The sequence below is a fragment of the Anastrepha ludens genome, chromosome 2 (genome assembly GCF_028408465.1).
Source record: "Anastrepha ludens isolate Willacy chromosome 2, idAnaLude1.1, whole genome shotgun sequence".
NCBI classification, from domain to species: Eukaryota; Metazoa; Arthropoda; class Insecta; order Diptera; family Tephritidae; genus Anastrepha; species Anastrepha ludens.
In genome coordinates, this window is record NC_071498.1 from 77,116,092 (window position 1) to 77,130,219 (window position 14,128).

The window sequence follows — 14,128 nt, forward strand, 5'->3', positions numbered from 1 at the left end:
TTTGTATAACAAACTATGATGCGCGTGCGTACGCTTTCACTATACCCTGTATATACACTTAAGATATTGTATTTACTCACAGCTATGTATGTATACGTAGTTGTATTTTGAAAATAGTTAGAATTTGTTGCTTTTCTTATTGCCAACCCTTTTCTACCCTTGAATTATTGTATGTATTACAAACTCATGGGAAGTACAAGCGTGTTTTTAATGCTTAATATCTTCCATAATAAAAAAATCTTCAGTAAAGTCATGCGACAGGCATCCTGACAGAAATATTATGCACATTTGAATTTTTAAATCTTCTACCTAACAGCCTCAAATTAATGGAATTTGTCAAAATTTGTCATATATATGTATGTAGGTACCCATAAATTAACATAAAATGGTCTGTCGGCAAATTACGAAATATGCGCTTATGCCCGTTTTGTAAATAGCGCACACTTTTTTTTATAATTTTGTATTTTCGTCATGGAAGATGTTACCATTGCTGTATTTTCTTGGTGTACAATATGTACTCGTATGTACTTGTATATATGCATATCGCTAATTTACAGAAGAGTACCTTATACAAAAATTGGTTAATGCTGCATAAAAAATTCATATCGGTGCCCAATAGCATTTTCTCATTATAAGAAAATATGTTTATTTTTAACAGGGAGCTTTAGTAAATTAAAACTTTAAAGGCTAAACGCTTTCTTGATAGTTTGGGGTTTCGAATCATGCAATTGTTTCAGCATTGGTTGCACACTAATGCTTGTTTACAAAACTTCAAAATTGATTAATTTGCTCTTAAAAATATATTTATTGATAAATACATGCGCACAATGTAAAATCATTGAAACTTTAGGTATAACACTTTATGTTTTAGTTGGTTTGATATTTGCTCCAACTGAAAAATTCATTATTATTTCGCTTAGTTTGAGGTATCTTAACAGTGAAATGATTTGACCTTGAGCTCAAACTCCACTGCGGACAGTAAACGTCACAATTATAGAAATATCTGCTATCAAGCCTTCGAGCGTAATTTTGTTTACTCCTAAATGGTAGTAAATGGTTACTAATTGGAAGCGGCATAAAACTGCAGGAGCATCTGTAGGAGAGCATCAAGGAATACTTCTCCAGTTTGCTGGGGTGTGAAATCAACTTAAATATAAATAGACGAGTTTAGTTGTATAAAGCATCGCTAGAATATAAAATACAGGGGCATCAGTGAAAAAATAGGCATTATAACAAAAAGGTGCGAATATGGAAGTTTTAGTTTAGCTATTAGTCAGCAACGGGCAATACTCGTACAATGCAGCGGTTACATTAGTAACGATTTTGTGTTTGCTCATAAAACGCAGTTATGCACGGCTCTCTATAAATGGTCTTGGTTTTATAGGTGAATAAGTCTAATTTTGAAAACTGCTAAGCAGATGGGTTGGTATTTGCTAACAATACGAGAGCTCAATTGCCCCTCTTGTTCTTCAGAAAAAATGTGTATATGTATATGTTCTTCAATGCGCTAGGCAAAGTTCGATCTATTAATCTAAGCCATCATAATTCAAAATAGCAAAAATTTCTTATTTTAACCACGCAAACTCACATAAAAATCGATAACTTTACAGAACATGCTTCTGTTTCTTATGATATGCATTTACTTATAATATATTTAATGTTTATGTGTGTGTATTAATTTATGTTTAGACGAGTAGTTAAAGTGTTTTTGCATGCCACATTTATACCTTTGGTTTATATACCAAATAGAGAAAATAATGAGAACAAAAAGCACAACTATGCACTGCCTCGGTTGGCTAAGGTTTAGGTTGCAAACTTTTAGATATAGATGGAGCCCTTTGTATGAATGGATTTGTAAAATCTTTCAAAAGCACATGACTCAACATAACTACTCGCAATTGAATGACTTTTCCTTGTTGAGAGTTTTATTTCGTGGATTGATAAGCGCATGCGCTCCAATTTATTTCTTTGAGTGTTTTATGTGTGTATATTCATTCAAATTGGGCTCCCAAGCAATTCTGTTGAACTGCATACTCAGATGTGAAATTGCGGGTTTGCTCGTATACGATTCGTTTAAGTATACGTGTGCGTGCTCTTCAGTAACTTCGATTCAAATTTGAAAATAAATTGATTTCATCTTTTCTTGGTAATGGGAATAAATCATTCACTGAATAATTTTTAAACCTAGTATTTGCGAATATCTGAGATTTTCTAACGACTTAATTATGAGACGTAATTTTTTTGAATTCGATTTTGTTTTTGAGTTTATTAAAGTAAATATTTCAAAATCATCATCAAAATAAGAAGAGATAAAGGCCATACTCTTTGTTGTAGAGAGCATGAACAATGAGAGCACCTTGCTGCATCAACCACTTTCCGAATATGATACGATAGCTGTATTCAAATTGGGAGTATTAAGTGGAGGAATACGCGTAGTAAACACTAACACACTTGCAGATGAATGTGTATATATACGGCATATACGTATACCATATGCGTGTGAGTTGTATCGGCAGCGCGCCACAGCTTAAACTATGTGTGTTACCACAAGGGAAAATTCAACACAATATTAGGGACGAATATGTTCACATTGCCCCAACTTCCATGAATATGTTAAATTTTTTCGAATCCACACAACTCTCCTCAGTTCTACCGCTTATATTACAAACTTCCTAACCATCTACTGTATAGATTTCTCTTTCGTTGCGTGCTCTCCACCATCACAACTCACAAAAATAAAAGCAATCAACGATAATGACTCCTATGATATAGGGTACAGCGTTAACGAAGATGGAGCATAGGGGGAACACCCGGCAGACCTGAGTTAGAAATTTTCACAATGCACAAGTGCACTCGTATAACGAGAGGCCAAGCGGTAGACATGGCATATGTATTTGTGAGGTTGAGAGTATGCTGTGTGTTGTGCATTTGGCCGTGCACATATATGAACACGTACGTGATCGAATCAGCCACTAACATGTACGAGTATGTCAGCACACGTATGTATGATTACATTTCTAGTGGCGGTTGTTGGGAGCTCAGTAACTATCAGCGGCTATGAATTTCCTGGCTATGTTGCTCCCGTTTACTTTTGCTCGCATTTCGAGTGCGCCGTATGAGCAGCGCTGTGTCGTTGTGGCGACGCTGGCGTAGTTTCAGAATATGCTTGCCAACCGTGGCCAGACGCATACGCTCCGCAAAAGTAGTGAAGTGAGTGTGTTGAGGCGCGAGAAGTGTGAGCGATGAGAAGTGGCATCGTACTGCGCGGAGGAATGTCGCAGCAGACAGTTTTTGATTCGATTGTGTGTTGCGTGTGTTGACAAAAGAATCTCTGTTTTCAGTGTAGATTTGTACTCCGTATCGCACAGTACGAGGCACACGCTTGACGCGGCACTTATAGCGTGCAATGTAGCGCAACACAACGCAACCAAAGACTTCGAAATTAAGCGTAATGTTAAAAATTGTGTTAAAAAATAATTGTTTCAAATAACTTCAATAAAGGGGGCGAAGTTCTGCTAGTAAGGTTAACTTGCATTGTGATTTTTAGAGTGCCATGTACGCAGAATTGTCAATGAGCCTACCAATCACACGTACGGGCTGAAAACCTGTCAGTTCGAAATTATGGTATCGTACTGTCAAGAGAAAGTAAAAATGGAAATTAGAATGAATATTACCTCAGAAATCATGCTAATAGGAAAATTTTAATCCACCAAGCAAGCTATTAAGTGTATTTTATATTAAATTGAAGGGCAAAGACAACTCATATGCAAGTTTACTCCAATCAAAAAATGATAGTGTGGTTCATAAGAAACTGCACGTTTAACCCAACACCAGTGCAAATGTATGAAAATATGTGTAGCAGTGTTTTAACAAAATTCGGTATTTTTGGTGTATAAAGTAAAAGTTTTATTTTTAAATAAATAAGTATTTGAAATTTAGAAATATATAATTTCTTATTCGAGTATCCGAGAAACTAAACAAAACGCTTTTTCTTTCCAAAAAAAAAAAAAAAAAATTGGTGCCACCTACAATTACAACCAACCTGCATCTTATGTCTGTGCCACATCTTTTTTAAAAACTTACGCGCTCCGCATTAAACACCATAAACACGCCGAAAATCATCATCAAAACGACATCAATCTGGACTCGGCGAAAAAATACAAAAACAAAAAAATATTTAAAATTTGTGTTTGTTTTGGTCGTAAAATGGATTTTATTATCGACACCGGCTACAATAACAACATACACGGACATAAACGCCGCTTGAACACATTTTCTGCCAATAACATTAATCTACAACAAATACAAAACCAAAAAAAAAATTAAATAATTGCAATAATAAATAAAAATATAAAAAATCACGCACCTTAAACTGCTTCGTGGCTTTTGTCGCAACCTGTGAATTTACCACTTTTTTGTCGCAAACCATAAACTCACGCGCTGGGACTGTTTGTACGTATATTCATGTGCCATTTTATGGGCATCGTACCGGAATACCCCTCATAAAAATATTTGCTACATTTCAAAACGAACAAAAAAATCATCAACGACTACGACAACTCATTGGTTACGATCATAAAATGACGTCAAAATGCTAAACTGTCGCTTGTTAACTATTTTTGATTTATGTAAATGGTAAAAATCGAAATGAAAACAAACCATAAAAAATATGAATACAAACTATTCAACTCATCTACATGAAAACAAATAATCTAATTTGATGAAAAATCAACCCAAATCAATCCTGTTTGCAAATAAAATTTTTTTAATAAATTATTAAATTTGTAATTGAAATAAATTGTGACATAAATTGATTTATCTTACCATTGGATAATTCATTTTGTATTTTGAAAATAAAAATAAATTAAACCTGGACTTAATAATAATCGGAAATTTCCAAACAATTTGATGAAATGAATTGACAATTGAATTTTTACAATAAACATTCTCAAACATTTGTGCTAACATCAACACAATATGCTTTAACCAAATACGTGGGCGATGAAACGAATATATGCCCTTGTCCACCCGTTCGCCTGCACGAATCGCACACACGCACCTCTATCGAATAATTCTACCACCACAATCACCGTGCGCTCTTTGATTACTCTCTTCGTCGAATCATTGTATACGTGTATGTGTATGTGTCTTCATGCGACGGAAAAAATATAAATCAAATATGTGCTCTCTAACTTAATGAATAACAACTCAATCTCTCTCGTTACGTGTTTTGTGCTCTTTGGCTCCGATTGCCGGTTTTTTGCAATCTCTATATTTGGATAAAAAAATAAAAACACTTTATCTAACGGATCGCGAAAAAATTCATTGAAAACCGGCTCAAATCGTAACTGTCAATCGGGCTTACGATTCTTTTGTATTATTCTGAACTTGTGCTTGCCGAATCGCATCGCCTCGCAATCTTGCGTTCGCGCTGTTTTCATTATAATCATCTCGCAAACGACCTCTTAAAATACTCGGCATTGCTTTCGTTTGAACCGCGTTCAAAATAACGGTAATTATTCCACCCCTCCCCCAAACCCCAACCATCCCGCTGGCGTGCGCTCTTTACGACCCCCACGATGTCTCGGCAGTCGGGTCGCACGCCACTGCCGGGGCTTGGTGGGGGCCACATCATCACGCTCCACATCCAACCGCTACTGCTTCGGCCACCGTGTCCGCCGCCTCGATCATCAACCAACAACCCGCCGCCAACACCATCAATCAATTGCATCATCACCCGCATCACCACCACCACCACCACCATCCGCACCTGCAACACCATCATCATCATCTGCAACACACCGTGCCGACTGTGTCGGGAAATTCAACCTCCCTCATACCAACGGCCGCTGTGCTCCCACAACAACAACAACAAACGACGCCGACGTCACATTCCACACCCACGCATGCGGTTATGTATGAAGATCCCCCTCCAGTGCCAATTGTTTCCGCACAACAACAGCAACAACAACAACAACAGCAACAGCAACAACCCCTTCACCTGCCCCCTCAGCAGCAGCAACAGCAACAACTCGCTACTACACCAGTTGGTAGTGGACATAGTCCCTCCCAAACACCTTCGGGCGTACCCTCACAAGCGCAGCAACATCTCACATCACCTCATCAGCAACAACAACAGCAGCAGCAGCAAACGAATAGTGTGCCTCCTGGTGCGTCAACAAGCCTCCAGCAGCAACAACAACAACAGCAACAACAACAACAACAACAAAACACAGCAGTGGCGTCGGGCCAAACTCAGATTGTTGCGCCGTCAACGGCGAGTGTTTCCCCCTCCAGTGTTAGTTCCCAACCTCCAGGTAAGTTACAAGACAGTGCCAATACATAAATACTCGTATGTAGCTAGAAAGTAATTTTTCGTATAGGTGTATCTAAGACGATAGTTAAATGGGAAATATAATTATAATGGGAAATGTATGTTAAACTTTCAGTTTTTACTCGTTAGAAAATTATTTATAGGAAACTATGCTATCATAGGTTATCAGTGGATTCCGCAGCCTTACGTTAAGCAGAGTAGATATGTATAATTTGTAGGAAGGCTTGGTGTAGTAAGTCGGGAATGGCTTGTGTGTAGGTGGAAATAATAATAATTATTATCATTATGAGGAAATTTAGCATTGCTACCTATAAGATCTATTTTGCCCCCATCATGGATCCGAAGTATTTCTCTGAGCCCAACTTTCTCAATAAATTTTAGTTTTGTACTGTTTTATTGAGATGTATTTCCTCCTCTGATAACATTGCTTTACCCAGGAGTTTGTTCCGTTTATGCATCAGTGCTGAGTACGATACCAGAATTTGTTTGGCTGAAGAGCCTTACGTACCATTGGAGTATATTCCCACGTTAGTAAGATGATAATTCACTCTAAAATGCACTGTTAAGATTTCTATGATGATTCTAAAATTATTCTTATTTAATTGCATATAATCTTTAAATGGTTTAGCTTAATGACACTTATCAGTTATTGTAATTACGATAAAACCGGTAGATTGTCCCAGCCTGATCTCCTTTGTCTCTCCTCTACTTTCCAAAGAAGAGAGAAAAGTTACCTTTCCCGGCTAATTTATCTACCATTTCGTTACCAGTAATTACTATGTGCCGTGGAGCCTATAGGATATTCAGCTTATCAAGACATTCCAGCCCCAATTGTGTTATAACCAGGAAAGAGTTACCAGCCTTGATTGCCGTCTGGCTGTCAGTTAGAAACGCTATGCTTCTGTTGTTATAGTTACGTTCAAGGATAAGTTATGAATTAAGGTAACCATTTTAAATATTTTTATCACAAAATTAGGAGAAATCGAAAGCTTCAAAGCATTACCCAGCTTTTTATAAAATTTTTGCGACATTTGGTTTTGATACTAAAATGTGTGCCCTACTATAGCTGTTTTCAATGAACTAAAAATATATAAATATATATGCATAACATTTGTCAACTAAATTTAATAGTTATTTGATCTTATTGTTAATTAGATAAATTTTCATAAACTATTTATTTATCAATTAGTCTGTAAGTATGTATGTAGTCTATGGTGTCTATCTGACATCAAAACCGAGTGGGTTTGTGCCTGAACACTATTTCGGTGAGCTCCGGGGTTCGAGGTCCACTGTGGGCATGAAATATAAAATGAAGAAAATGTGTTTCTAATTGCAACTATCCGAGTGCATTTCTTCCAATAAAACTCCTATCAAAAAAACCATATACCGTTCGGATGTAGTTCCTTCGTTTGTAAGACAATATCAATATCAATAATAAGCAGAATAAATTCGAAATTGTTAAAGTAGTCTCACATTTTCAGGACAATTGGTTTATAATATTATTAACATTAAAGGGCGTACAAGCCTGATGGGTGTTTATCACCACGTTGAAAACATAGGAAATTTTTTTGTATAATATTGTTTCGAAATGCCAAGCCAATGGCAATTTGCTCTTAGAAGATAGCGTAGAACTCGTTTTTTTCGTCTTAATTAAAAAATATTCCTCAAAGCCATGTACAACTTTTAGAAAACGAGTTATCAAAATAATATGCAGATCTAATATAAATATGTACAAATATTTTTATACCAAGCAACCGCTTATAAGATTATTAAGTAAATCATATTTTCAAAATTCCAAAGTGGGCCACCATATTGCAGAGTTTCTAAACTTTGTGCGAAATGTGCACAACTCTGAATAACAAAATCATTTTTGCATAACGATGAACAAGTTTTCTTGCCCCTTATATACTGCTTAAACCATGGAACAAAGCCAAAGATTTCTTTAGTAGCAGTTAGCGTAATATCTTTACTTTTTCGGCTTCTACTTTGAAACCTATATCCGATAATCTCGACCTCGACTTATAGTTTAGTTTATAGCGTTCTAGCTTCCGGAATTGCTCAAACATGCTCTACATATGTACAACATGTGAAGATATCCCGCATGCCCATTCATCTAACACCTCCTTCCCTTTGGGCCGAACGTTAAATGCGGCGGACGACAAGTGAGGTAGACGACAGAGATTTGATACTCTAAGCAAAGTATTGTAAACTGCAACAACAACAACCAAAATCTCGATATAAGGGGATGATTGTAATATTAATAGTTCCTTGGCCGGGTAAAGATTTCTCCTTCTTTAAAAGTAAATACCTCGATTTCTGTAAAGTTAAATTTTTCAGAAAATGTACGGAGAAAGAAAAGAAATCACACTTTTTCCGACTTAATATATTGTACGTACATATGTACACGTCAAGTTATTGGCGAGACTCGTGCATAATTGAGCAGATCTCTATCAACAGATTTTCTCTAGAATTTTAATTGACCCTCACTTATGTGTAAAAAATTTCTCGCTTTCGTGAGCTGCGGTTTTGTATTGCTTTCGAAAAACAAATGGTTTTCATGAAAAGCTCTTCCCGAGGCAGGAATACGCTCGGCACTTTTCCATTGCCTGTCGAGACATTAATGTGCGATAACATTGTAAACATTTTTTATAGTGGCAACAATTTTTTCCGAATTTCAGATATGTCTCTGTTAGCACCTCTGCATATTCCCGCGATCCGGCCTGGCTTCGAAGCCGATGCAACTGCAGCAGTCAAACGGCATCCTCATCCATGGGCATATGATGGTGATGGTTTCAGCTCGGCGCAGTACCATGCTTCGCAATACTTTCTAGACAGAGATCGAAAACCAGTTTTCTATGGCTATCCCGAAACGCAATATCAGGTGATTTAATAACTCAGAAGTCTTCTTAATGCAAAAATGTGACGCGCTTGTTAACTTTGAACAGGCAACTCACTCGAATTACTAAAATTTAATCTAAAATTTTATTTCTTTGTTACAGCCGTATTGGAATTACCGTGAACAACCCACACCTACTGCAGCCGCTTACATGAGCGCCAGTGACGAGCGACATGCTGCTGCAGCTGCCGCCCGCCAATCCGTGGAGGGCACCTCGCAGTCAAGTTACGAAACGCCAACATATTCTTCCCCCAGTGGGCTACGAGGATACCCAAGTGAGGCCTATTCAAGTTCAGGTAATGCATTGCTGGAAACTTTTTCAAAAGTTCTTTATTTAAAATTAAATAGGAAATAATCATGTAATTGAATATATGCGACACATTACAGGTTACATACACGACTTCAAAAAAGCACTTCAGTAAATTAACGGGTGGCTATTTCTTCACAATCCCTAATGTTCTTAATTAAACAGTAACATAAATTAATTTGGGTGTTATAAACTCTAAATAAGAAATTAGAAGACCTTGAATACATTTGTTTTAGTAAAATCAATATTTGTTATTTTGAGTTGGGTGGAATTTTTTATAAAGTCATCATAAGGACAGTCTCGGAATAAGTATGATTCCTTAAATTTGTAATTATTTATTTATTTTTTTTTTCAACTGATGGTGCAACAGTAGGGGGTATATTTATTGACCGAAACACCTGACAACTTTGTGCAGGTGTTCCTATTTCAAAGACTTGTAGTTGTATATTAAGCTTATTGCAAATATTTCTAAGTTAGTGCGTATATCCAGTTTAGACTTTAAATATGTAATGGGTTGTATGATTTTATTTATAGGTGGTACTGCTGGCATTCCTGTTGGCACCGTTGGACCTTGTACGCCCAATAATGCGCTACATGAATGGACTGGCCAAGTTTCTGTAAGAAAAAAGCGCAAGCCCTACTCCAAATTCCAAACCCTTGAATTGGAGAAGGAGTTCCTCTACAATGCGTACGTTTCCAAACAAAAACGTTGGGAGTTGGCAAGAAACTTGAATCTTACCGAACGACAGGTAAGAGTGTAAAACAGCTTTCCATTTTATTTAGTTATATTTGAATTTTCACAATTTCGCAACTCATTTCGCAGGTAAAGATTTGGTTCCAGAACCGTCGTATGAAAAATAAAAAGAATTCGCAACGCCAAGCCGCCCAGCAGAGCAACAATAGTAGTGCGAACAGCAATCATAATCACGCGCAGTCTACGCAACAACACCATAATACTCATCATATGAATTTGGGCCTGAGCATGGGGCATCATACTACCAAAATGCACCAGTGACCTTTGGACAACAGCAGTGCTAGCGCAATGGGGTTCGCCACCTACTAGTATTTGGCGAATATCAAGACCGAAATGCAGTCGGAATTTCAGTAGTCTTCGGTATATCCATCCGCGTAAATTAACTCGAAATAGTTTCACCTATATGGGTAGTTTGACACAACTCAACTCAACTCAACTCATTCAGTCAGTATGAAAATAAATAAATAAATGGACACCTACATACACACGACTCAGAATAAAGTGGAGTTAACAGCACGGAAATAAGTTACATATATTCTTTAAGAATTTTGCGCCCAAAATATTATTATTTCTTGTTATATGTATAAGTTAAATTATTGTACTATGCCTAGAGTTATATGTGTAGCAAATTTAAAAGATTTATTATAATTTGTTCTATTCGTTAGTCAAACTTCTGGAATCGCCATGGCCGAGCGGGCTCAGAGTTCAATGGTTAAAATGGGCATTGGGCATAAAATATCAAATGCTACCAAAAGTATTTCCATAAAATCCAATCTGCTGCTCGGTTATGTCATAAAACTGTACGTGTAAGTGCTCTATTGGTAGGACAACATCAAGACGCACACTTAAATATTTATAAATAGTTGAAGTCCTGGCCAATTATGTTTTCTTGATTTAGCTTAAATTTTGTCACAAATAAAATTTAAATAGTATATTTCTTCTATAGGGTACCCAAATGTAAAAAAAATATGTTGTGTTTTCTCAGTGTAATTTCTGAACTCCGGGGTGTTGCAATTAATTTCTAGTTTTTCTAAATAGTCATCAATCTATATTTAATAAAAGAAGTAAACAATTTCTGTGACACAACTTTAAAAGTTTTAAATAATCCTTATTTTTGGACGATTTCGGATCACAAGATATTTAGAAGTTTTAGTTGTAGTATAAAAAGGACTCCAAAAGTTTAAAAATGCTTATAATGTTTACACTACTTTTGAACAACAAATAAACTTAATATTTCAAACAATTTATATCACAAATACCATATACGAGTATATTGCAAGGCGCGAAACTGGATTCCTTCTTCCCGCATTAAAGTCTAGAAATATGCGATTTATTAAGGCACACACAAGGCACTGCTGCAGTCAAAGGAAAATTTGAGATAAACTAAAACAATATAAATAACATTTACGTATTTTAATTAAAATCTAAATTATATTTAACGTATTAAGTAAGTAATTTAAAACCAATATGAAACTGTAGCAAAGTAGTCGGTTATTAAAAAAGTATATACATATATAAAGAATTTCTCAAAGTCTCATGAAAAATGATATAATAAATAAGTAAAAATTTAATGGAATCTACAATTATTTTTAAGAAAAGTAAACACTAACTACAAATAAATATCTTTAACTAATAACATAATGCAGGCAATTCTTAAGCAAAATTGTATGTCCAATTAAATTACTGAAAAATAAGAAAACACAAATTGTCTAAATTTAGTAGTCTCGTAGAGTTAAGCTTCCGCTGCACACATAGCCAAACACATTTAAACAAACGCATATTTGCACACATATAGATATACAATTTAAACCCAATAATAACATACGATCGTAGTCATCCATACTTGCAAAAATAAATGTGTACATTCAATAATTTATTGTAATATCGTTAGCGTTAATGAAAAAGAAAAATTAATAATAATCTTAATACCCACAAAAGCTGTATTTGTAATGCTAATTGTATTTGCATAATATTTGTCACAATGCATGTGTTACTATTTGGTGTATTATATGTAGTAATTGTATTTGGCATTTGAGATAAGTTCCTGTAAATACAGAAAACATATGTATTTAAAAATCATAAAGACAAATATTAAAGAAATATCTGAGCAAAATCGATTTTAAATAAAATGCATGTCAGCAAGATAGCGTTTAGTGATTTTGTCTTTTATTAGCGAATAGTGTTCTACGGCGTCCAGGCTTTCACATAAATGTACACCTCCGTTGCATGGGTGGCCGGCTTGTCCCACTTCATCCTTAAGGCCGCGCCTAACTTGCCTTGCGGAATTTTGAGTATCCAAATTACATTACACAATAATTACAGAACAAACAAAAGCAAAAAAAAAACAAAAACATATTTGCATGCGTATTGGTTGAGCTGATTTCCCGCGAATAGAGTACAGAATTTTTAACTTATATTGCGATTATTTTAAAACCCCAAAGGATATATGCGCTTTAACCCTCGTTATAATTTGTTGAAAGAAATGGACTATTTCACAGCTCCCTTCAAACAAGGGCATACAGATTATTTGTTTATTGCTAGAAACAGTTATCAGAAAAGTCACAAAAGCTTAGATAATTAAATTCCAAATAAAATGTATGATGACAAAATATTACATAAAGCAAAATTATAGTGTAAGTTTTATGTGTGCATGTCATAAAAAAGAGAAATAACATACACCTATGAATGTACTACCAACTATTGTATTTGCATAACTATCAACTTACAGTTCCACCTACCAAAATGTAGTCAAGTAAATATGGCTTACCAGTAAGTTAAGAAAAGGAAAAATATCTATTAATAAAAAATAGAAACGCACATATTCAACCTTAAGCAAGTATACATACATACATACATATATTCATATAATGTGTATAGTACATTGTTGAGCAGCTACGTGTATTACTTGCTTAGTATGTTTGTGGTTTAAATTACAATGGTGAAAATGTAATACCTTTTGATCATTCGTTTTTGTTACTGTTTTCAATTTTTACTTGATTAGTTTTTGATTGTTTAAATAATAATAATAATAAAAATAAGATGTAGTACATATGTATGCACAAATTAAGTGAATCGAATTGTATATACATAATTGCCTCCATAATTTTTGTATTATTTCTTGTTTAAGCTGATTTAGGCAGTTATAGTTCGGTTATATTTGCGACAACTGTAATTTTTATAGTGAATTTAGTAGTTAGAATGGTTTAGTTGCTCCTCTCTATGATATTTAATAAATAATTTTACTCGCTATGTTTTTCTAAGTGACCGTTATTGTGAAAAATCATAACATAAATAATAAATAATAATAAATTAATTGAAAATTTGAATAGTTTGTTGCTGTTTTTTGGCCATTTCTTTATAAGATGGATTAATTAATTCCCAATATTTATTCTGGTTTCATTTCAAAATTATATGCCGTTATCATTCTTTCTAGATCCAAAACGCTAAGCATTACAATCTACAAATAAAAATATATATATATTTCCAAAAACTTCATATCAATTATGTTGCCCAAATTAAATACATTTGGTAAGTACTTATTTGCGTTATTTTATTCTGCTGTTCTCGGAAATCCTAGTAACCTCTCTCTACATACATATAATATACTCGTACTGTATAAAGCATATGTCTTACTTATTTACATATTTCCATCTGCAACATAATTAGAACCGAACTGTATACATTTATTGCCAATAAATCAAGAATTTGCAGTCCTGTTTCTCGATCCAAACATAGATAAATGTAATATTAAATGAAATATCCTACATACGTAGATATAACCTCTCGTTATCGAATTTACAATACATGCGTATACACACATTAATCACAAAATAATAG

At 34.9% G+C, this 14,128-nt stretch overlaps 1 protein-coding gene across 1 annotated transcript; it reads left to right on the top strand.

Annotated features, from left to right (window-relative positions):
* Nucleotides 1–5,494: 5,494 nt before the first annotated feature.
* Nucleotides 5,495–13,552, top strand: LOC128867470 (homeobox protein abdominal-B; the record flags this gene model as incomplete). Its single annotated transcript, XM_054108730.1, has 5 exons — nt 5,495–6,317; nt 9,013–9,215; nt 9,334–9,526; nt 10,072–10,286; nt 10,361–13,552. Coding segments are annotated over 5 exons (1,626 nt in total), but the record flags the coding sequence as incomplete, so codon positions are not given.
* Nucleotides 13,553–14,128: the final 576 nt, after the last annotated feature.